This window comes from Ciconia boyciana, chromosome 3 (genome assembly GCF_034638445.1).
Source record: "Ciconia boyciana chromosome 3, ASM3463844v1, whole genome shotgun sequence".
Taxonomy (NCBI): Eukaryota; Metazoa; Chordata; class Aves; order Ciconiiformes; family Ciconiidae; genus Ciconia; species Ciconia boyciana.
This window is the reverse complement of record NC_132936.1, coordinates 72982808-73005564: the sequence shown is the minus strand read 5'-3', so window position 1 is coordinate 73005564 and position 22757 is coordinate 72982808. Positions and strand designations below refer to the sequence as shown.

Genomic DNA, 22757 nt, shown 5'->3' with positions numbered 1-22757 from the left:
ATAAAGTGAAGGCTTATGGAAATGCTGTGAAGTCTCCTTTCCTGCCTCCAAGAGGGAAAATGTGCATCTCTTCTAGAATGCTGCTTTTCCTTGATGGGGAGCTGCAAAACAAAGGCACAAGCACTGGAGCACAGCTGTGCTAATGACAGCCAGCTCCATGCAAGCATCAGATGCAAAATGATACTTAAATCAGAAGGGTACTGAACCAATGCTGTGGTTTGCACACCGATGGGATGTGCACAACAGCACTACTGCATTAGGTAAAATGTCTGCCACATATAAAATGCTCTTGTTGGGTTTTACTGTTTGGTACTGCAGACTCTTTTTTCAAGAAAAATAGCTCCTGAGGGGTAAAGCATTTTCAATTATCGTATGTACTTCAAGTGAATACAGCTCCCTTCCCCTTCCTTAAGAACAGCCTCAATCACCTCAGATCTAGTTAGGGGGTTGCCCCTACAGTTTAGTTTATTTTGGCAGCACTAAGAAGTTTCTAGGTGGTGTTAATATTGAAAACTTCAAGCAAATATCTTATTTTACAAAAGAAGGTACTTGTGGTACTGCTTCAGAGTATAAGGGGAGGAACTCCCCTCCCTTGCTGGAATGTCATATTGAAAAGCAGCTGACCCCAGCTGCATTTCATATCCAAAGCAAACTCGCTCCAAATCCTTCTGAGTTGTGGGAGAAAATGGCAGAGGTGCCTTTCAAGCAGGGATATCCCAAATGGGTACAGAGTACCACAGAATCCCCTGTCCACTCTGCAGATGCCCCTTCCTGTAATGCTCTTGTTTGCAACTTCTGTGAAGCAGCTGGGCAGTGTCTTGTTGCTGCCTTGATGGTGAGTGAAGGTGGTGTAGAGTATTTGTGGCTTTAACAGATGACTAATAAAGTCATTCAAAGGGAAGAGCTGAACTTCAACCCATTCCTTCCCAAAGCTGTCTTAATCTGATGTTTTGGTATGGAAGTATAGCTTTTTATGGAAAGAGCTGTTGAAAGGCAATACTAATTGCATTAATCCCAAGTAAAAATCTTTTAAGATCACTTTAGAGAATTTATTTCTAAAATGAAGCCTTGCAGTGAAATCATTAAAGTTTAATAATAAAAAAATCCTAAAGTGTGTTTAGGATGTTTTGAACATTAATTTTACATTATGTAGCAGGCCTTTACAATGATGAAAGGATAACACAGAACCAATGCATAGTGCATTGAAAGCTGTGAATTTTTAGAGTAAACCTGTCTCCCTCCTTTTTGTGACCTCTGAATAGACAAGTACTGTACTCTGACAAGTTGAGAGTAGATATTGTTGCAGTGGCTTGTGCCTATGTGGAAAAGACAGCTTCTAGAGGATAGAGGGGTAGGATTTGGGGTCTTAACAAATCTGCTTTTCCAATTGTCTCTTTAGTCTATCTGTCTATACAGATGGGAAGTGCTATACTGATATACATAGATGTATTCCTGTTTTGGCCTTGATCTAGTTAGTTCAGGAGTGGAGGCCAAAACATAAAAGTTTTCAGTGAGCGTTTGTAGCCCACGCTGACATGTATGCTGCTCTGCCTTTGCTGCTGTTAGTTGAAGCCACAGCTAGTGTGGGTGCCACAATAACCACGGTGCAAAAGTACATGCAGTACAGTATAGATGCGCGTAAACTGTCAGGAAAGGAAATTGCCCTGCTGGGGTGATACCTGCCAAGACTGTGGTCCCACCAGAAAAACCTGATGTCTTTCTCTAAAATACACATTTACAAGAGTTTCCCTTGTGTGCAGTGTAGCACCTGGATAATACATGTTTCAATGTGACTTTTTTTGAAAGGTCCTGTGTTGTCATTTAGGTGATGATGTTGTTCACTGGAATTTTTAGCCTCAAGCATTCAGCTAGGAAGTCACGCTTTTTGTACTTTCACATCAACCTGACTAAATCCATAATTACATTCCATGTTTATAGCTAAATGATTTCATAAGAACCTTTTTGTAGGTGTATACATAGTACTATGGGTAAACATTATTCTCCCAATGTGACAGTAAGGGGGTGATTTAGCTTTTAATGCATCTGCAGTTATTATAAGAAACTGTATACCAAAAGGATTTCAGATAATGGTGCAACTCTGTAAGCTGCTGTTCTCTCACAATTCAAGAAGAGAAAATCTGCTGAAATGAGGGAAAATATCAATGTGAATAAAGACCTGGTCCATGAATATAGGGTGGGTGTTGGTGTTTGGCTTTTTTTGTGTTCCCCCTCCCCCCCAAATAGTGTCATTCACTGAGCTCCGCAACCAGTTTCACCCAGCATAAGTCAGTGGTGCTACCTCTGGCTCCTTATTCCTGCCTTGCCTCAGACTGGCATGAGTGTTGGTGTGGGGCTGAGTGGTCAGCCTGGTCGGAGAGCTGAGCCAGCTTGGAAAGTAGCAGGGCAAGAGGAAAAACAGCTGAGTTTTTAGCCAGATCAGCTTTCTGTTCCAGCTGAGTATGCAGCCAACCAAAATGCTAGGGCTGGCATGGACAGTGGTGGGAGAAACACCTCTTTTGGCAGGAGTGCTCATTTCTGTGCAGGCTTAAACTGTGGAAATCTGCTTTGACTATTTGCATTGTATGCAGCCATAGATTTTGCTTGATTCAACAGTTGGTAGAAGGCCCTGTGTAGTGAAAGCCTGAAAGACAGCTAGCAACTGAGCCTAAACACTCATGCAGAGGAAAAGCTAGTTGTTCACACCTCCACTGTGTGATGAGAGTATGCATATAAGGTTCCTGGAGATCAGGCCAGAGAAATCGTAGCTTAGCAGTAGAAGCTTAAGTAAAAAAGTATAGTTTGTTTTGATTTTTTTTTAACTCAAAATCATGGTATTATGGGATCATAAAAATTACTCATATTTTCTAATCTTTTTTCCTAGGAATTTATCAAAGAGCTGCTAACTCGGATAAGAGGAATGAGGAAACTCAGTCCCCCTCAAAAGAAGAGTATATAAATAACTCGAAGTAGTAGCACTCTGTAAAAGACATGGCAAGGGAAATGGGACTTTGAATACAAGACCTTTATTAAAATAGTTGTCTTTCTCCACAACTTCTTTGATTTCATTCAGTTTTGACTCAAGGAATTTCTTTTGTGTGTTTTAAGGGTTCTTTTTTAAGTGTCAATTTTTATCAAGAATATCAACAATTTGGATGGCTGCTCAACTTCCACTTGAGGATTACTGAAGCAAGTGAAGAATCCAAGAGTTAGTGATGAGGGGCAGCAAGCCTATGTGGTGAACCAGAAGATCTTGTAAATTTACAGAGCTAGGAGGCTTCTCCTTGCAACTAGTTGGATAACGTTTTTTAAGTTGGTTGTACATTTAACTCATGGATGTCAAGTTTCTTGTGCTTGTCTGTACATAAATTATAAAGTGGGTGTGAATACTGTTTCACATGGATGGAAGGAAAAGTTTGTTACAGTAAATTATTTAAATGGTGGTTATTGCAAATTTGCTACCAGAAGGTACCAATTTAGATTATTAAAATGAGTGCTGCCATTTTTTTAAATACCCTTAAAGCAGCCCAGTGAAGAATTTCATCATATCTCCTTGTTTAGACTGCAGCATATGAGAATTGGGAGTTTTAAGGGCTTAATTTGTAGACTTAAAGTTATTTGAATGACTTTGATGCTTTGCCAGATGATTTCCTCTCCACCTCATGGTGTCTTGAACTGTGGTAACCTATACTGAATAAGGGCCTGCAGTAATATCTAGAGAAATGTCCGTCACCGTTTAAAAGCTGTTTCACAGTGGAGGAAAGGCAATGCTACCAAAATGAGTTACAAGCACTGTCTTGCATTTAGTGATGTGGTCTTAATCGAATGCAGATTCCTCTCCTATTAAGGTAGGCAAAGAATATTACAGTCTTTGTTTATGGCTCTGCCCTGAGAAGTGGGGAGGCTTCTTAACTTGGGCTCTCTTACTTGTAAAAGCAAGAACAGAAGAGAGATCCGTGCTCCCACCTGGAAAATGTCCTAACTAAAATGTTCAATAAGCTACCATATGCTGGTAGGTGACACTAGTCAGGCATTTTATATCAAGGGTGCTCTGAACATATTTTATTTTTCAAAAGGAGTACATGTTTGTGAATTTTATGTATACTGGCAAGCTTTTTTAATGTATTTAATTTTGTAATGTTTACCGATGATTTTATTTACCAGATATTTACTCAAATAAATGGAACAACTTGTGACTTGTTACATGTACACTTTACAAGACTACTGTTGCTGAGTAGGTTGGTAAATGGACTTGCTCATCAGAAAGAGAAGTCTGTGACGTGGTAAGTACATGGGAACCCAGCTGTATAGACCCTAGTTGGCTTTTAATGTGCAACAAAAGCCCTTGCCCAGTATCACTCAGCCAAGCTCCTGCAGCCTGGTGCACAGCCTCACTTTTGAAAGTCTTCTGCAGATGAGGCCTTCCTTCCTTCCTTCCTTGTGCCCTGGGGGATTTAAAAAGAAAAAAAAGAGCAGCCTGGAAAATATCTCAGATAAATGCTGCTGCTTCCTTTCTTTTCCTTCCACCAGAGATGAGAGTAGGGGAGGACTTACACTGGGTGACACTTGGTTCTCTACTGAAGGTGTGGCAGAAGGGTGTCTTTCAGCAAAAGGTACTCCACCTCTCTTCCCTTCTGCACCCCTCTGAATTCTCCTCAATAAATTCCAGCAGCCCTAAGAAAAGACTGGGTTAGTTTGCCTGCACCATCTTAACTTTAAATCTTGTACCTTGCTGAAGTTGCAGGTCAGCTCTGGTTTCCTAAGGAGACTTCCAGCAAAATTTTTTAAAATTGTCAAGTGAAACATTTCCCAGGGAAATCAGGGTGGGGGAGCTTGTGATTTCATCTGTTTCTGTGTTGGGATCTCCCACTATTGTTGTCAGCATTATCAGTGGGATGTCTTTGGTTCTGAAAGAGGTGCATATGAATGACCTCTCTTGCCAGAAGGATATTGTCTTTTCTTGGTCTGTGCTCCTTGCAGAGGATCTGATGTAGCTAGATCTAAATGACCAAGTTTGTATCAACATCACCCTTTGAAGGACAGAGAGTTACAGGAAAAGCTTCCTTAACTCCTGAGTAAGGGGCCTTTTGTTAGATTTTTCACTCAACTCTGGAGGCAGAAATCAGTGGTGTTAGTAAAGAAGTCTTAGTTACTAGCAAACTTGTGATGTTTGGCTAGGCAAGTACTTTCACAGGTCTTTTTCTGGAAAGCCTGTTGGTTTGTAAACCATGAGAGCCATTTGTAAGCACCAAGTTTATTATGTCCAAATTGGAAAAAAACACTTTTGATTTGAGACTTGTTAGTAATGTTTAGAGTTTTGAGCTGGTGTCTGAAATGCTGTCTGCTTATGGATACTGTTCGCTGACTCATAAATTTATTCATGTGCATTTAACACATGGGCTGAAACAACTGAGAGCATGCAATACACCTTTTCAACTTCTGAGGTGGTTATAGCTGCCTACGTTTTGCAGGTGATATTTAGAAACAACCTCAAGTCTGAACATAAAGGTTCTAGTAATTTCCACATCAACAGATGCACTTTATGACTTCACTTGCAACTGCAAATATAACTTTTTTCTTCCTTTATAATAATGGTGTGCACAATCAGAAATGTCAAGTAATGGCAACTGCACCAGTTCTGTCTTGCCTCCTACAGCAAAATGCTACTCCACAGATATTTTTCCCTCGTGTTACTTGGCTAAAAAAACGCCTGCCCAACTGTGCACGTCACGCATTTGCATCTTTAGTGCTATTCCTCTTGCATTGAAATAGTTGTGGAAAATAGCAGTCTATCCCCTCTGAAACCGATTGGTTCAGTAATACACTTAGAGACAATGAAGTTTGGGACAGTCCTTACTATTTTCTTGTCTTATGTGGATGGGACAGTCAGTCTGTGAAGGGCTTCCTCTCCTCCAGCTCTACGTGTTTCACGGTCTTAAAGTGTCAGTGAGCAAAAACAAACTCGAAGTAGCTTTTGTTTGCAGCTGGCATGATTTTCCTGGAGACTTACAGGTCTCATTCTTGCTACTTTTTACTTAATGGAGTTACTTTTGGCCTTGGAGTAAGTGAAGGGAGAATCGACCCAGTCACTTAGGATTTAATTGTGCTTTATGTCTTTATACTGTGTGGGTGTTCTTGGCTCTGGGCAATATTCAAGGGGCATATCAATAGCACACTGTTACTGAAACAACTTGAAATTAAATCTTACTGCCTTGGCTGGACAGCTTTCATGTGAAGGGCCAAGTCTGGCTGCAATGAGAACTTCCTCTGGGCTTTTAAAGGGGCTAATTAAAGGAACTGAAGTTCCCTCTTAGAAATATGTAGAGAAGCTGAGGTTTTTGTTTTGGTATTGAAGTGCCTCTCCAGTGTACAAAGATCGCCTGCAAGAGTGTGTGTTTCTGGGGTCTGCTTCCTGGCATAATTAGCCTTTGCATGTTTTACAGCAGGAGCTGACAGTGTGATGTCTCTTGCGGTTGATCTTCCAGTTGGCTTAGAAAGAGGAGGAAAGTGCTTGTAATTGTATTTGGTGTGCTTTGTGAGGCTGCAGTGACAAGATAGTATATTCCTGTGGCACAGAAGAAAGATGATGAGCCATTCTTCTGCCGGCCTTGTTTTTACCCCTTGCTCTCATTATTCCTATGGTGGGTTTTACTCCTAAAGTTGCCATTCATGCAGGGAAACATCTGGGGAAAATGTGGGAGGAAAGCTTTCCCTATTGTCGGAAAACATGACTGAGAAAAGCAGGAGCAAAATATCTGCTCCTTTTGCACACTTCAAACTCTGTGACACTGAGTCTTGGTAAGAGTCTTTAGCACTTTACCCTGGTAGGTATAACAATCTATGTGAAATTGGAGTTACTCAGCAATCTATTTCTATGATGGGTTTGCTGATTTAAGACAGCCTTAGTGTAAACATGCACCTCTAGGGGGGAAAAGTAATCATGTGGGCCACATCAGCGGAGAGCCTGTTGCTTGGAAACTGGAAGAAGATGCAGGTCTCATTCTGAACAAACACTTGAACTTAAACTCTTGGTGAAGTGCTGTAACAAATGGGTTAATTGCTTCTTGGCTACATAAGGTTTGTCATTGCCAGCATCATGCACAGATATCAAACAGGTACTGAATAACTGCATGCAATGATTTTTAGAGGATGTTGAGGTTTTGGGAGGGAGTCAGAAGTTAAGTACTGGGAAGTCTAGGAAAAAAAAATCACTAAAAATTACTGTTACATGTTTAACTATTTAAGAAAATGGAGAAGAGTCTTGCTTTGCATATATTTTTGTATGGGAAGAAAATGAGAAATGTAAGGGTTTTCATGTATTGGAGAAAAGCATAAGGAGAAATGCCTGGAAGATGAAGGAAGGCAACTTCAAGTGTGGAAGAAGATAGAGCACCTTGATGGTGAGGGTGAGGAGCCCTCTGAGTCCGCTGCTGAGGGAATAGGTAAGATGACTGTCTATTAGTATGCTCAAATTGAAATTGGATGCTTTTCTAGATAAGTTCTCATTAGATGAGTTATTCAGTTCAGTCAAGATAATTAAAGACCTTAAAACTCTGGACATCTGCTTCAAATTTTTTCTAGAATTGTGTAAAGCAGAGGAAACAAACAAACTGATCTGTATATTTAGCTATTATGCTTATGTAGTGGTCAAATCACCAGTACCATTATATATACAATGTGCAACTCTACTACTTTTTGCTTGACTTCCATGTTACTTCACCTTTCTTTTACTTGGCAGTAAGCAAATGGTAAGTGTGAATGTAATTAAAGTTGCTATTGAAAGACAGAGAAATTGAAGTGAAGAAGAGCAAATGTGCCTAGAAAGTACCTAGTGCTGCAAAATTTATTCTTGCCATTTAAGGACTCTGCCAACAGAGTAAATACAGTGTTTCTGAAGTTTTGAAATGGCTATTTGTAATCTTACCTAGTGCTGATAGGATTATTATCTGCTTTATGTTTTTTGGTAGAACTAATGACAAAATTCGCAGAGCTATTAGCTTACAGTACTCTACTTGTAGACTTTTCTGTTTTCCAACAAAAATGAACATTAGCTATTTAAAATTAAAGAAACTGAGCTATTTGAAAATTTATTTTTTAAAAATTTATTTAAGACTGAAAATTCTTTTGGAAGAGCAGTTAGCAGGTTTTGTTTGGTAGTAAACTTAAATGTCTTCTCTCACTGCATTTGTATTTATTTAGTTGATTTTTTTTTTCTCCCCCAAGTTCAAAATAAAAAATATCCTGGGGATAGCCCTTAGCAGAGGTTTCAGTCTGACTAACTGTGTAACACTAGGTTGGACTTGAAGCAAATAACTAATTACCAAAAAATATAGGAGCTGATCCACTTCAAGGACACAGACTTGCCTGACCACCCCCTCTGGGGGGGCAGAGGGGGACAAGAGCACAAGAAGCTCTCCTACCTCCTACATGAGGACCCTACATCAGTGTCAGCAAGGCTCTGACTCTTGCCCTGGCTTTGCGGATGGGTCCATGTCCCCTCATGTAGCCCATAGTCATACTGGAGCTTGTGGGACTTGGAGCGGTGAGTACTATCAGATATATGAAGAATTAGAGCATGCAGGTCTATGACAGGATCGTGCTTATCCCGGCTTGGCGTATCCCTTTGTATTACTTGACCTGAGGCAAAACCAGGTCTGAATAACCTTTATTTAATATACTGATCTATAGCAAAGAGGGAATCCCAATAGGGATAATATGTTGAAACTCCCATCAGTATCTGCCGTCTCCCAGTAAGAGGAGCCAATTTGTGATAGTGGTGGCTGTGCAGACCCTGCAGGCAGGTCTCTCCACAGCTCTGTCCGAACCTGGCTTTGGGTCAGCGTCTGCCTTCCTATTTGTTTGTGCAGCCTCTACTACTGCAGTAAGTAGCAGGTAGCTTCATCAAGCAGATGAAAAGGCTTCAACAGATGCCTCAGTCTTGTCCAGCAACCAGTAGAGTCAGAGCCATGTCAAGACTGCAGACAGTGGCCTTGAGACAAAGGCACTAGAATTGACTTAGAAAAAGGGGAGTGTGTTCTATGAGTTGCCACAATAGAGAGGACTTCTGGATGCTGCTTGTGGGTTGCTTCCAGTGTACCTGGACAACACTGTGGGCAGAGGGTGATGGTGTGCTGCCTAATGCCTGTAGAAATGTAAAGAATCATGTCTTGTTTGACTACCACACCATACCAAAAATGGAGTTGGACTCAACCTGTGCTAATGTGGGCCCTCAGGCGGTTTCATACCTTGTTCTTGCAACTAACGATCTTCAGTGAACTACATGTTTTCTGTTGTGTCTCTCCAGTCGTAATTTCAAGCCCACCAAAGCAGTAGTTACTAAATCAGTTTTAGCATCCATTGCCTCCAGTACTGTCATGGTGCATTTGTCTACAGTCTCCACTAATTTTCCCCACTCCTTCAAGTTTAACAGCTTGATATTTCTCTTAAGGACCTTTTACTACTCAGTGGAAATGGGAATGTGTCATCTGGTGCTATTTCTGCCACAGAGGATCTGCTGCCAATATCAAATCAATCCAAAAGACTAGAAAGGATGCTGTAAATTTTAATGTCTTCTGAATTATGGTCTTACACTGCTGGAGCTTATTCACTTTTTGCCTTATTTCTTTACTTCACTTTCCCAAGTAAGTCTTCATCAGTGTATGAATGCAACTCAGCCACATACTATAAGGAGAGAACAAAGCTCCTGGAGCTAATCAAACCAATTCTCTTACATTCTGGGGGAAAAAAAGGAAAAAATGTGGCCTTCAGGTTTTTTTCCCCAAATACCTGGAAGACACTCCAGTAGCATTTACAGGGCTGCAGAAATGTTCTTGTTTAGAAACCTGAGGATGTAGTGCAAGTAACAAAACAGGGAGTAACTGGTGGCAGACACACAAACTCGCCAAATGGAGACCTTCTTTGTCCTTTGGAAAAAAACCACCCATGTCTGCTGAGCTCGGTGCTTTGTCATAGAGATTAACTTCCTTCCATCGGGCTCCACTGAGCTCTGCACTGGGTCCAGGCAGTGGCCCTGCGGTTCTTCAGGTGTCATGGAGATACAAGCACATTTGTGTAATCATGTACCAGCTAACTTCCTCAACCCTGAATCCAATGTTTGGGCTGCTAATAAGGCAGTGTGTCAGGCAGAGCACTGGTAGGATGTCATCACCCTTTTCTGTTTGCAGTGGCTGTGATATGTGTAGTCTCCGCTGCCACTGCCAGTAAGGAATACTGCAGTTTTTCAGCCTTGAAATTAGGAAAAAGCATGTTTTTTGTTTGGGAGGGACAGGAGTTTGTTGCCAATCCAAACAAAAATAACTGTTCCTCTGATATATGTACCTAAAAAGCAAGTCTTTCGAGTAGGTATAGCTGTACATATGCTACTACTGCCTGACGTGTTTTTGAATGAAAATGAAGCTGTTTAATGTCCTTTTATTTGGACCCATTTAATTCATGCCTCCTAAACTCCAGCTGTCCTTTTAATATAGCTTTCACAGTCATCAGAAATGCTTTAACATGCTCCTTTGGGGAATTTTTCTGGTGCTGGTTTAGACTTAAAACAAACACAAAATGATCCCATATTGGAAAAAGGCTATGTACGCTATAACTTGTTTGCAAGATTCCCCTCTTTATACTTGCCTTGAAGGTGTTTCTGTTTCCATATCAACAATGTACCACAGTAGTACGTGCTTTATAATAGTAAATCCTTGGAATTTTAATAGTCTACCTCAAGCGCCGGCTCTTTCTTTTGTCCTCTGATATGCCTTGGTCAAGAGCTGCCACTTAGCATATCGTATTGATTATTTCTTCGTCTATGAAGCTGTACATTCAGCTCAGCACTTAATCACTCTGAGGCTGAATTTTCTGTCCTTGGCACAAGGACAATGTGTTTAAAAATATATGTCAACTCTTCAAAAATTAGAAGTTTTAATGCCAGGGTTGAGTGAAGTGATAATTGTTTAACGTCCCCCTTCTGGTTACCTCTCACATATGAAAATCTGAGCGCTTCCTGAAATCAGTATGACTTTTTCAGTTCTGATCTTGTTAGCTGCTTCCTAATTCATTTAGTACTTGTATTTCTTACAGTTTTTATTTGTGGTTGCAGTTGGTATCTGCTCTAACAACTGTTCCCCCTCCCTCAGAATTCCTCTCTAGTGCTCTCATCCCTTTTGCAACAGAAATTCAAGTATGTAAAAATTATGCCACCTCTGCAGCACCAGCAAAGATAACTAGGCAAGGATTCAAGAGAGATCAAATAAATCAGATTAACCCACAGTATTGCTGTGTTTTCTTTGCTGAAGAAAGTTAGGCTGTCATGCCCAGCCCCAGTCCTGAGTTTTGCATCATCTCTTTTTCATAAAAGCAGAATCTTCACTAGGAGAGTGGGTTTATTTTTCTAGTCAGGAAGCACCTGAAAAAGTGCTTAATCTAGGAGTTGGTTCAAATATCTCAGATCAGGCTCATGTATGAGGTTGGCTTTAAAAAAAAAAATTAGGACTGGGACTGTTCAGAGCCTTTGTATCCAACCACTGACTCTTGTTAACTAGAAATTGAGGAGCAGCTGTCAAATATGCATCAGGGCGGGGAACCCAGATCAAACAGCAGGTATGGTACAGGAATATGCTGACCTTCCACTTCTTTCAAAGTTTCCTCCCTGTCTGAACCTTGCTAGTCTCAAATGCTCAAAAATCATGAGGTAAGTAATGTAGGCACTCTGAGGCTATGCAGTCCTGAATCTTTTATAATGCATATTGGATCATTTGATTGTTTCTTGAGATGCTTGCTCAGGGGCCACTTGCAAGTTGTTCACTCTGATGGAGGACTGAAAGTTCCTTTCCCATCTCCAGCAATTTCGGGAACAGAAATCCTAGGAAGGATGCTGGGCTTGTGATAAAAACATTAAGGTCAGGAACAATAAGGAAAATAACATCTGTAGACACTGGAGCTGACCATGCTCCTGTTCTGCTAAGGTGCCCTTCTTGGTGCATCCCATGTAGGCTGTGGAGCTCCCCCTGTGCTGGTAGGACCCCAGGTCTGCTGTGCACAGAAACCTATGAGGTAGACAAGCTAGATAAAATTAAAATATGCTGGCATCAGCTGGGTTTAGAGCTGATGTAGTTTACCCTCTATCCAGTTAAATGCAGGCTACTCATGTCATTAACTAGAAAGCAAACTTCCTTTAAATTGGGTCAGTGATAGGGGGCTTTCATATATCACTGCCATACTTTGCTGCAATACACAGGGACTCCGGTGGACAAAATGGTTCTTGGGTGCTAGAAACAAACAGCTCATTTTTTTTTTTTTGTATAAATAGTTGAGGACAGAGAGAAGCAAGCTGGTCTTTAAAATGTGTTTAGATTGAAAGTGTGTTGCAGTGGAGCCTGGCTAACACCCCAATCAATTACACTTCCAAATTTTGCCCTTTGGGGACAGGAAAAGGCTGTCAAATGCTGGACTGCCTGCAAATCATGGAAGTCTTTGAGTTCTTCTCATTGTTAGAAGGGTCACTTTCTAAACAACTCTAATAAATGAATGGCAGTTGATGCTCAAAATTTGGCAGGAGGTTTCAGAGCCGCGTAACGGCATTTGGGAGATGGATCCACAGCTTTCTATGCCACGTGTTTGTAGGCTAGGGGGAGCAAACTAAAATAACATTTTCATGATATCCTTTTCCTGTAAATGACAGATTAGGTGTGTGGTTCAGTTACCCACACATGTTTCCCGTACAAGCTGGGACTGTAATACTGCTGAGGGGAAAGACAGATAACCAGTGGTTGCTGTCTGTGCAGAGCTTTGGCTGTGGATTATCTTATAAAACAAGTGTGTGACTGCCACTGGAAGTTAGTAAAAATAAACATTCTTATTCTCCAGTGCATGGGACCCCCCTTAGGGTAACGCAGGGAATCGGAAGGGTTCCTGGAGAAGGAACAGGGCTGCATGGAAGGGCAGGTGATCCCACCTGTCTGTCACGTGTCGGGCAACTTGGAGCTGAGCAGAGGTAAGTGCTTGTAACTCTTTTCCATGGGAGTGCACAGATGACTTGAAGTCCCTTACTCAGGGATAGCAAATGAGTGAACTCTTATATTAAAAATAAATACCACAAAACAATTTTTCCCCTATTTTTTGCCCTTAATTAAATAGACAAAGTAGAGAACTCAATTCTATTGTTCTGATGCCCACTCAGCTTGTCGCAGCCTGAGGCTTCTGTCTCATCCATCCTGTTCCGACCTAAATATCTCTTACTGTCTGCCATTTTGTTGTCTGACTGTCTCCCACTTTGCAGATCTTGGAGAAATGTTTTCCACTAGAGGGTATAAGACAGCACTTTACATTAACCCACTGCCATGACAGAAACCAGCTGTTAATTCCTACTTTTTGTATCATCCCTACTTGGATCATGACAGTGTACTATCCATTGCTGCTTAGGGAAAGAGAAGGGCTCCCGTGAGCACAACCTGCTTACTTGTTCCTGTTGGGACTCAGGTAAAATACGGATCCTCACATGCTCACACAGAGGCTGCCTAAAGTGGTGTCAGCAAGTCCCACGGCTGAAAGCCCAGATACGGGTAGTGCTCCCTCCTTGTACACGTCTCGGACGGGCATGCCGCCGGTGCTTCGTCAACAGCAGTGCCAAAAAGCAAGGAGCAGCACTTCCTCTCCTCTTCACGGAGCTCTTAACAGTCAATGTACTGAAAGCTTCGTGTACTAGGCAGTCTGTTGCCTGTAGGAAAACAAACATGTGAACTCTCCTGCATCTAATATTGGGTCACGTTGTCAAAACAGATTGTGGTGATTCTCTCTGAAGAAGGAAAAGAAAAGGCTTCATCTCAAGTCCCGGTGTCCTTCATAGCTTTGACAGCAGAGCTTCTCAGGACAGCAGTTCCCTAAACAAGATGCTGCTAGTATCTAATGGTATATCAGTATTTTTCCTTCCTTATTCCTTTATTTCTAGTTTCCTAAAGGAGTGGAGTCGGTCCTTTTAGCAGCTGACATGTCAAAAGCATCCAGGAGGAGACTACGGGAAGCTGGCAGTGACTTGGAAAAATGAAGCAAATCTGCAGAGAGTCTCTTGGCCGATTCGGTGCCTTTCTAACATCTTTCCCTCCCAGCTGGACCTGCCTCCTGGCAGCAAAGGCCCCGTCTAGGCTGAACGCATCAGAGGTAGAAGCAGCACACTGACCTCTTTAATTTCTGAGGATTAACGCTTTTTACTGTTTAAGGCGAACACCTACATGAATGCTGAGGAGCCTTGCTCATGTTTCTGTCTCCTTCTCTCCTCCATAACCTCACAGTTGCTCACTGGCAGGAGTCATAAATAATGTAGCATTTTAAAAACACCTTTGAAAAAATTAAAATCATTTATGTGAACTGTGTAGTGTAACATCACTTGTGAGGGTGAACTATGGCAGATGTAACAAGTGGGAATCCTGCTGAGGGACTGTTGTTGTTTGGGTATATCTCAAAGGTTTAAATAGGATTAAGGTATTTGTTATTATTAATGGGGAAAATAATCTGTATCCCTCCAGAACATTAGATACACACCATTTTTTTTATGCCACAGAGGAATACTCTATAGGCAAATATAAAGTTCCTCTAGTCTAAATAGTCTGGTTTGAAGCTCGCCCAGCCTAACTGGGGATTTTCTCTTACTAACACCACACACTGCTTATTCTGCTGCACGCTTCTTAAGGGCAATGGCGGAGACATTCATAATTAACTACTGATTTGAAGGGCCTTGATTTATTGGTCTTCCAACATGGGGCACTTTAAAAGGACCTTTATTTAAAAAATAGTGACTCTCTTCACAATGTTTCTCACCTGGAGCACTATGAATTTGAGGCTCCCAGACTCACTGGCCATGCTTGAAAATCTTCTGGATAAGATGAATGAATAGTGTACACCTGTTTAGCAGTGCCTGTGACTGCTTGGTGCTATAGCAGTAAATAATAAAAAGCCAGGCTTTATGGTTACATAAACTGCCTTTTTCTGACAGGATAATGTCAATACCTGATTTCTATAGCAGGCAGTAGGCTTTTTTTTCCTATAAAAATAATGGATTAAATTAAAAAAAAAACCTCCCAAACCACCTTCTGTTACCCCGACAACTCTTTTTAAAATGCAGCAGGTAACATTATGTAAAATGTTCGTTTAACATTGACTACTGCCTCCTCCTTTGTCCCTAATGTGCATGCAGCACTCTCTGCTATTTGGAGCGGGGAGAGGCATTTTGGTGTGTTTGTGTGCCTCAGCTTAGGGTATATGAGATTCTTTGCTGCAAAGCGTGGCCTTCCCAGCGTGTAGAGCAGAGCAAGGTCATCTGCAGCAGGCTCAGGAAGAAAATAAATCAATGAACCAAGCAAAGGCAGTCACCGGTAACTAGCTAAGAATACAGAGAAGGGCTCGGGTATGCAATGTTCAGTGTCAGCAAACAGAGCTTGAAATCCTCAAGCCAAATGCTGTGTTTCTGAGCTTGCGGTGAGGCTTGCAGGAAGCCTGAGTTATCGGATCTCGGGATGCTGCAGCCTGAGTGAAGGTCAGCTTCAAACAATGTTTGCTGACAAGTGCAATAGATGAGTTGCTGTGTGAGCTGGCTTTAATGGACTTGAATGAAATAAGAAATGTTGGACCCTGAGTGCTGCTGAAGGGTTTCGTGTATGAAGCCATTAACTCTTGGTTTTGTAGCCCCACTGGTTTTGCCTGGCTGGGAGATGACAGAAAACCTTGGGGGGCTCTTTCTGACCCAGCTGGGAGGGAAGAAGAAACCTGAGTGCCTGACCGCAAGGTTTCCAGCCCAGTGGGCAGCCTGAAAAGAGCTGGATGATTCAAATGGGCTATTAAAACACTACAGCTGCTCTGGGAAGGAAGTAACATGTGTGGGGTTTCTTGGGTGCTTAATCCATTTTTAGTTTCATGCATTGCTCTTTTTTTAAACTGGCTGCTCTGGCTACGTAGTGATGCCTTGGCACATCTCCTTTCAGATGGTGCCTGCCTACGCTGGACCAGGGCTTGATCCAGCTCAGTGGAAAGGCCAGATAAAATCTCCCTGACCTGATATAGAGCAAACCCCAGATTGCTCCTGCTGTGCTTGCCCTCTTGGGACACTCCACTATGTCTGACCCCATGGGGGGCTGTCCTTGCCCTCCCTCGCCCACACACAGACCCCTCTGGCTTTGGCAGCCCTCCTTTGCCCCGCAGGGGAGGGCAGCTTGGCCTGCCTCCTGCCTCCGACCCCCCTCCTCCTCCCCAGGGCTCTGTTCAGCTGTAGCATCTTGGCGCTGTTCGACAGCGTGAGGAAGGTGCACAGGTCTCGGGTCAAGCTGAGGGCTGGTGCTCACAGCCAAGAGGCTGCACAGCATCACCCTGGGAGAAATTCCAGGCATCTCCCAAGCTATTACTTCTGTCATGTACCTGGGTGGTGTTCTGGGGATTTTACCTGTTTGGAAGGGAGACAGCCGCAACACAAGTGAGCTTGGCTGCAATAAGGAAAAAATGCAGTTGCTAAGGGATCTTCTCAGCTCTGCAAACTGTTCTACTAGCAGCCTCCTGTGTGGCCTTGAGAAAGTCGCTTCTGCGCATCAGCCCCCTTGCAGTAATGGTCCAGGGCTGGTTTTGTCACAGGTTTTGTCACATATTGTCAGGATAAATGCAGCTGAGGCAGGAAAGCGTCATGGTGACACGAGCCACTTGACTGTCTTGGATCGAACGCAATAAACAGCATGCGTAACTCACCCATGTAGTTTCACCTTGGTGAAGTAAATTTTCTTAGCTTCCCTCAAAACTGTATTGATATTTTAAAGCGGAAAACAAACCCAACTCCGAAGTCCAGTGTATAGAGACAAGAAAGGTTATTTTTAACAGTGTGGGAAGTGCTGTACTTACAAGGCTAATGCTACCCACGGTACGTGCCTTACATTTTGCTCAACAGAAGCAGAGCCCTCTCAGGTTACAGAGCTGAAGGGGAATAGCAAGCTGGCGTGCTAATAATTCCCATGTTACTATTTTTAAAGTTCTGCCTGTGTTGTTTGCAGCATTGTTACCCAGCAGTGCCTCCCCATGCCAGGTTACTTGAGGCAAAGTTGGTGTTTCCACTTAAGTCTGTATTAATTTCCTAGCTTTTTATTTGCTTTTTTCCCCCCCTACTTTTTTTACTTAGATTATAGTCTTATGCTCTTGTGCATTAAAAAAATAATAATAATCTTGTAGCCAGAAACTTGAATTTGACAAAGCTTTTGTTGTCTGGTTCAAATATTCCGAGTTGTACTTGCAGAGTCCCAGCACCCTCCCCCTGCCTTTGACCTTAGTTGTGGGTACACAAAATGGCTTCTGTGACTTTTTTTTTTTGGCCTGATGGCTCGATGCTTTCCTAGTCAGCTCGTATGTGCAAACACCGCTGAACTCGTACAGGCAAGCTGACAGGGTAAATAATTATAGTCACAAAGCTCCTCTTTGCACGCCTGTCCCAGTCCCCGGCAGAAGCTCCCAGGGAGGCATGGTCTGCTGCTGTGGGGCTTGGTGAAGCCTCTGCACTGCTGGCGGAGCCGTCTGGGAAATCTGGCTCCCTTGCAAGGGCTCCGGTGATCCGTATCGACAACTGTGAGGATGCCTGTGGAAGGAGAGCTGCTGAAAGAGCAAACAAGAGAGTTATTAGCCATAAAAGCTGAAACATTCATGAGAATTCCCCCGAAAGAAAGGGAATTTTCTGCAGGAGTGGGGAAGGTCAATCTACAGCTTGTCCCTTGTGGTAACTCTGTCTCTTTCCCCTTCAGTGCACAGGGAGATGCCCTCCTGTCCCATGCCCGTCAGCCCGTGGCACCGTGGTAAAGCATCGCTTACCTGGAGGCGGCAGGACTGCCCGTCTGCCGCTGTGTTCTCGGAGGGACAAGCAGCCTTCCCAGGTGCGTGGAGCAAATATGGAAGGGGGAGAGCTGAAGGGAGAAGGGGGCAGCTCATTTTCGGAGCCACGGGGGCAGAAGGTGTGAGAGGGAGAGGAGGGGAAGAGGAGGAGGGAGGTGTGAATGGGGAGGGCTCTACATGTCAAGCCGTCTCGCTGCCCTCTCAGAAGCCTCTTGCTGTAGTCTCCTGCGTGGCTGCGCGCAGAGGTGTAATATAAAGGTTATACCAATGCACTATTCCAGGCTTCGTTTTTATTCTGGGGGGGGTTAAATTATTAATGTGCAGCACAGCAACAACTGAACCTGCTGTTAGATGGTACCTTGTAAGACCTCTTAAATATTTAGTACTTACTAACAGAATGAAGCAAACAAACAAGAGTAGCTAAAGGGTTGAGGATGCACTTAATTTTTAAACAGTTAAAAACAAATTAGGCAATACTTCAGAAGACAAGCACACAAAGGCTGTTTGCCTCAGACTGAGCGATCTGCATGGCGATAGGAGACCATCTGCCTGATCTGGATTTTGTGGGGGACTGACGGATCAGTTCAATGGACAGTGCTGTTAAAGCAACGATCCTGTAGACTCAGCTGCTCGGCAGCTCCTGGATTTATATTTTTGGTCAGCCACCATGGGAACCAGGCACTTTCCTTTCTAGAGATGCATCTGCTGTGGGCAAGTCTCACTGTGGTATGTCCTTGTAGACCTGAGCTGGAGCTCTTGCTCTGCCAGCTTCCCTCCATCTTCCCTTCTGCGTGGGGGGATGTTGCCAAAGCAAACGGAGAGCAATCACACTTCCCCCAGGCAAAGAAAATAGAAAACATTCCACGGCAGCTTTCTTGATTCCTTATTCCAAAGTTCTGTTTATCTTATCAATATTCATGGTGCTCTGTATATTTTCAGGGTATCCACAGGCCAGTGGGAAACTAAGGAGGTTCAGGAAAGCACTGTTCTCGTTAGGGATTGCAAAGCAGCCGAACGACTTGCCTGAGATCGCACAGAAAGTACAGAGCGGGGGCTTTGCCTCCGAGTTTGCTGGATTTGTTGTTCTCCCTGGCTGCTGCCGCGGGAGCCTCGGCATGGCGTCCCTCCTGCTGTCACTGGTGGCATCCAGAAACAGCGTGGGGCAGATGTCCGTGCTGCTTTACAGCAGCTGGGTGGGAGGAGTGGGTATGGCTTACTGACCTCGGTCCTCCAGGAAAGGCTGATGACTTTTGTAGCAGGTAAAACAGTAATCTGGGGTCCCTGCTGAGAAGAAGAAAAAAATCCCAGCAAACCCAACACCCAGCTCAGGCCTGGATGCAGGAGCAGCTCTGCTCAGAGCACCTCCCGTCTGTCCCCTGAAGCCAAGGGGCAGGAATAGCTCTCCCAGAGCCCCAAAAGGCTGGTGGCTCTGTGGCTGGGCTGAGAACACGTCTGCACGTGGGGCTGGACTGCCAAACGCAGGCTGCCCAGGACAGCTGCCGGCTGCGGAGACGAGGGGTGAGGTTAGTGCCGAGGGCGAGGGAGCGAACGTGCCCGAGGGAAATGCTGCGCTGGAGCCTGGGCTCTCCCGGCGGCAGGAGGGGAGACGACGTCTGACACTGAATTGCGCTGGCATAAAATGGGTATGGAGGAGAGCTCGTGTCAAGCCAGAGGAGCTGGGTCTGAGAAGAAAGATGAAGATAGGAAGTGACTGTAAATAGGGGAAATAAAGGAAGAGGGAGCTTGAGAGGCAGGGAACAGCTTGAGGTCAAATGAGAAAGAGTGGAACAGAGTACAGGCAAGTGATATTAGATATAATAAAAATCCAAATAGAAAACTCATCAAGGGCTAGAGAGCACAAAATGAGGTGTTGCTGGGGGAAAAGAAGATTAAAATCATGGAAATAAAGTTAAAATGACTAGGGCTGCAGAAATAGTGGAAGATAATACAATAACATTAAACAGCAAGCGTGCACTCATTTACTAGGATAGATCAATGCTCTATTTGTTTGGGTAACACAAATACACTTCAGGGTTGCTTAAAACAATTATATGGCTCTGGCCAGAGCATAGTGAGTGCTGGCTGTAATAGGTGACAGTAACTAATGATAGGTGGGAAGACTAGAGTTACTACTTATTAAAATTTCCTGACCCTGCTCATTACAAGATCCTCGTTTCAGTTACTTGTAACTTTAAGAAGCTATGACTGGGCTGTAATTTTCCATACCAGCTGTCTGCCTCAGGCTGAATGTCTTTGAAAAACAGCGTTTCAAGACAACTGGGATGAGACTGGGAGCATGCAGGAGGTGGAAGCGGGGACAGACAATAGGAGTATAAAAGCATCACTCATGTGCCTAAGGACAAAATCAAGAAGAAAAAAGCCCAGCTGGAGCAAAGACTTGAGACAGACTTTAAGGGTAACAAGGAGGAATCCTGCAGGTATGCTAGCTGCTAAAAGAAATTCAGGGTAAATATGGATCTGCTCACAGATGGGGGAGGCAGCCTAGCTATGGTTGACACAGAAAGGGCTGAGGTGCTCAAGTCCTTGAAAAATAGTCGCAAAGATGAAGGACCCAAATCCCCCCCCGTTGTTCCAGGCAGTATATCAAGGGGCAATGCCCACGGACTGCACCATGGTGTGTTCGGGTTGGACCTGAGGAAAAAGGAGAGTGGTGCTGCACAGGAAGAGGTACCCAGAGGGGACTGGGAGGTCTTCAGGACTGAGCTAGACAAAGCTGCAGCTGACCTGCTGTGGCTTTGCTGGTAGCCCCGCTGCGAGCAGGGGATGGACTGCCTCCCAGCCAGCATCTCCTTGGTGCTGTGATGCTGCGGTGGAGAACATTGCTGTGACTCTGCTGGAAAAAGGTCTGGTGACTTTTTATTTGAGAAGCTTTAGCGTCTCTGTATTTTAGCTTTGTGAAGCAAAAGAGGTCAGGCTTTAGGTCACGGGTAGAGGACCCAAAGCACTGTCCACCAAAGCAGCCTTTACTTCTAAGCCCATAATAACAATCCAAGTTTTTCTCTTTTACTCTTCCTCTGCTGTCAGGAGGCATGTGGGAAAGCCTCGGGCAAAATGTCCCATCTTCCCTGGTGCCGCAGAAGATAAAAGAAGCAAACCAGGTTTGGTTCTCAGTTGTGCTTCTCTTTCAAGTGGCAGCAGTCAGCTGCATGTCTAAACTATGGCAGGGTTTGCACATATTTTTTCCCATTTGACATCTGAATGTTTCTGACATGCTCGGATACCTGATAGGGATGACAGCCTTGAAAAACTCAGGAGGAAGTGACCAATTCTTTCTCCAGAGCAGGGACTAAGTTGTGCCTCATGCAGAAAAATAAAGGGAAAACCAAAATATTGAATAACTGCTAAGTGAAACCCAACTATTCTGTGCAGTAAATAAGGCAAGAATCCTGTGGGAAACAAGATGTGGTCACATCGTAAAGACTGTATAGTAAATGAAAACAACTGACAGAAGTGATATCTCTTTTTTTTTTTTTTTGTCTCCTCAGGATTCGATCACCCGTGTGGTGCTTGGTGTCAGGCAGTCAGGTTCAAGCAGGAAAGACCTCTGCAGCAGCCTTTCACACCAAGCTCTACTTTGCTCTGGAACCAGGAGAACAGCATCTTGCTAAAACTGCACTGGTGTATTTGTAGCCCCCCTTTTAATTTAGCAGGCAGTTGCATACGTGAGGAATAGGTGTAGGCAAACAGGCAATGTATCTGTGTATCTCTTGTCTGCGAGGCAGAAATGTTACTGACATAGTTACAGGAATTCAGAGATGTGGGTTTGAATGTAATGTGAGAGAGACGCAGAGCCCAGCTGAACAAGCTGAAGACCCGAAGCTCAGGACAGGTGCTCACTTGCTGCCTCTTGGCCATCCCACAGGAGGGAAAAGTCCTTACATGGGTGTGAAGTCAGGAACCAGGGCAGGAGAAAATGTGCGGTTCTTGCAGCAGAGGAAAATCACCAGAGGAGCTCCTGGGGGTCTGTGCAGTTCAGCAGATTTATACATGACCTGGAAAAGGGGGTGAGCGGTGAGCTGCCAAAATTTGCTGATGGCATTAAGTTTTTCAAATTAGTAAGGAGCAGGACCAGCTGCAAAGATGTGTAGAAGAACCTCGTAAGACTGGGTGGCAGAGCAAAAAAATTACACGTGAAATTCAGTACAGATGAATGTTAAGGGATGCACATAAGAACAAAACAATTATAACTCCGCATATAAAATAATGGCCCAGATAAGAACTGAGGGAGCTGGACAACATAATTAAGTGGTCAGTATGCTGTGATGGTTAAAAAATCCAACATATCAAATGTTAGGAGTTATTAACATGATGGGGAACAAAATGGAACGTTGTGCCACTATATTTTTTTGTACCTACTCCTTGAATTTTCTGTGCAGTTCTGATCCTCTCATCTCAAACAGGTTATGGTAGACCTGGAAAAGGTTCAAAAAAGGGCAGCAAGGATGATCCAAGGTGTGGTAAGCCTTTTGTACCGGAAGGAAGATGCTGGACTAGAGAAGGCTGGATAAGCTAGAAGTTTACAAAATCATGGGGAGGGTAGATAGGGACAGAACTCAGCTAATACGAGAACTGAGATGCATCAAATGAAGATAATCAACCTAGATTCAGAACAAAAGAAAATATGGGGTTCTCTAAACAGCAAGTGGCTGTCCTGAAGAGCCGAGTCTTTACCACAGGATGTTGTGAGTGCCAAAAGTTCAAGGGAGACTGAATGATTAGTAGGAAGAGAGTATCGTTGGTTACTACAAAAAGACAAACCCTCATAACCCTCATACATACCTGATTCAGGACAAGTCTGAGCTGGAACTAGGGAAAAGGTGGGACAGTCTTAGGGAGAAGAATCATACAAGCTTGTCTTATTCCTGTGTTTCCCTAGACATTTGCTT

The 22757-nt window shown here is 43.6% G+C and overlaps 1 protein-coding gene across 1 annotated transcript in view; it reads left to right on the top strand.

The window, feature by feature from the left end:
* Window positions 1-4186, top strand: part of PPP1R14C (protein phosphatase 1 regulatory inhibitor subunit 14C) — a 55252-nt gene extending 51066 nt beyond the window's left edge. Inside the window, exon 4 of the mRNA XM_072857945.1 lies at window positions 2882-4186. Within this exon, the coding sequence (XP_072714046.1) occupies window positions 2882-2956 (75 nt within the window). The 3' untranslated portion in view covers window positions 2957-4186. The remainder of the gene's footprint in view (window positions 1-2881) is intronic.
* The last annotated feature ends 18571 nt before the right edge of the window (window positions 4187-22757 follow it).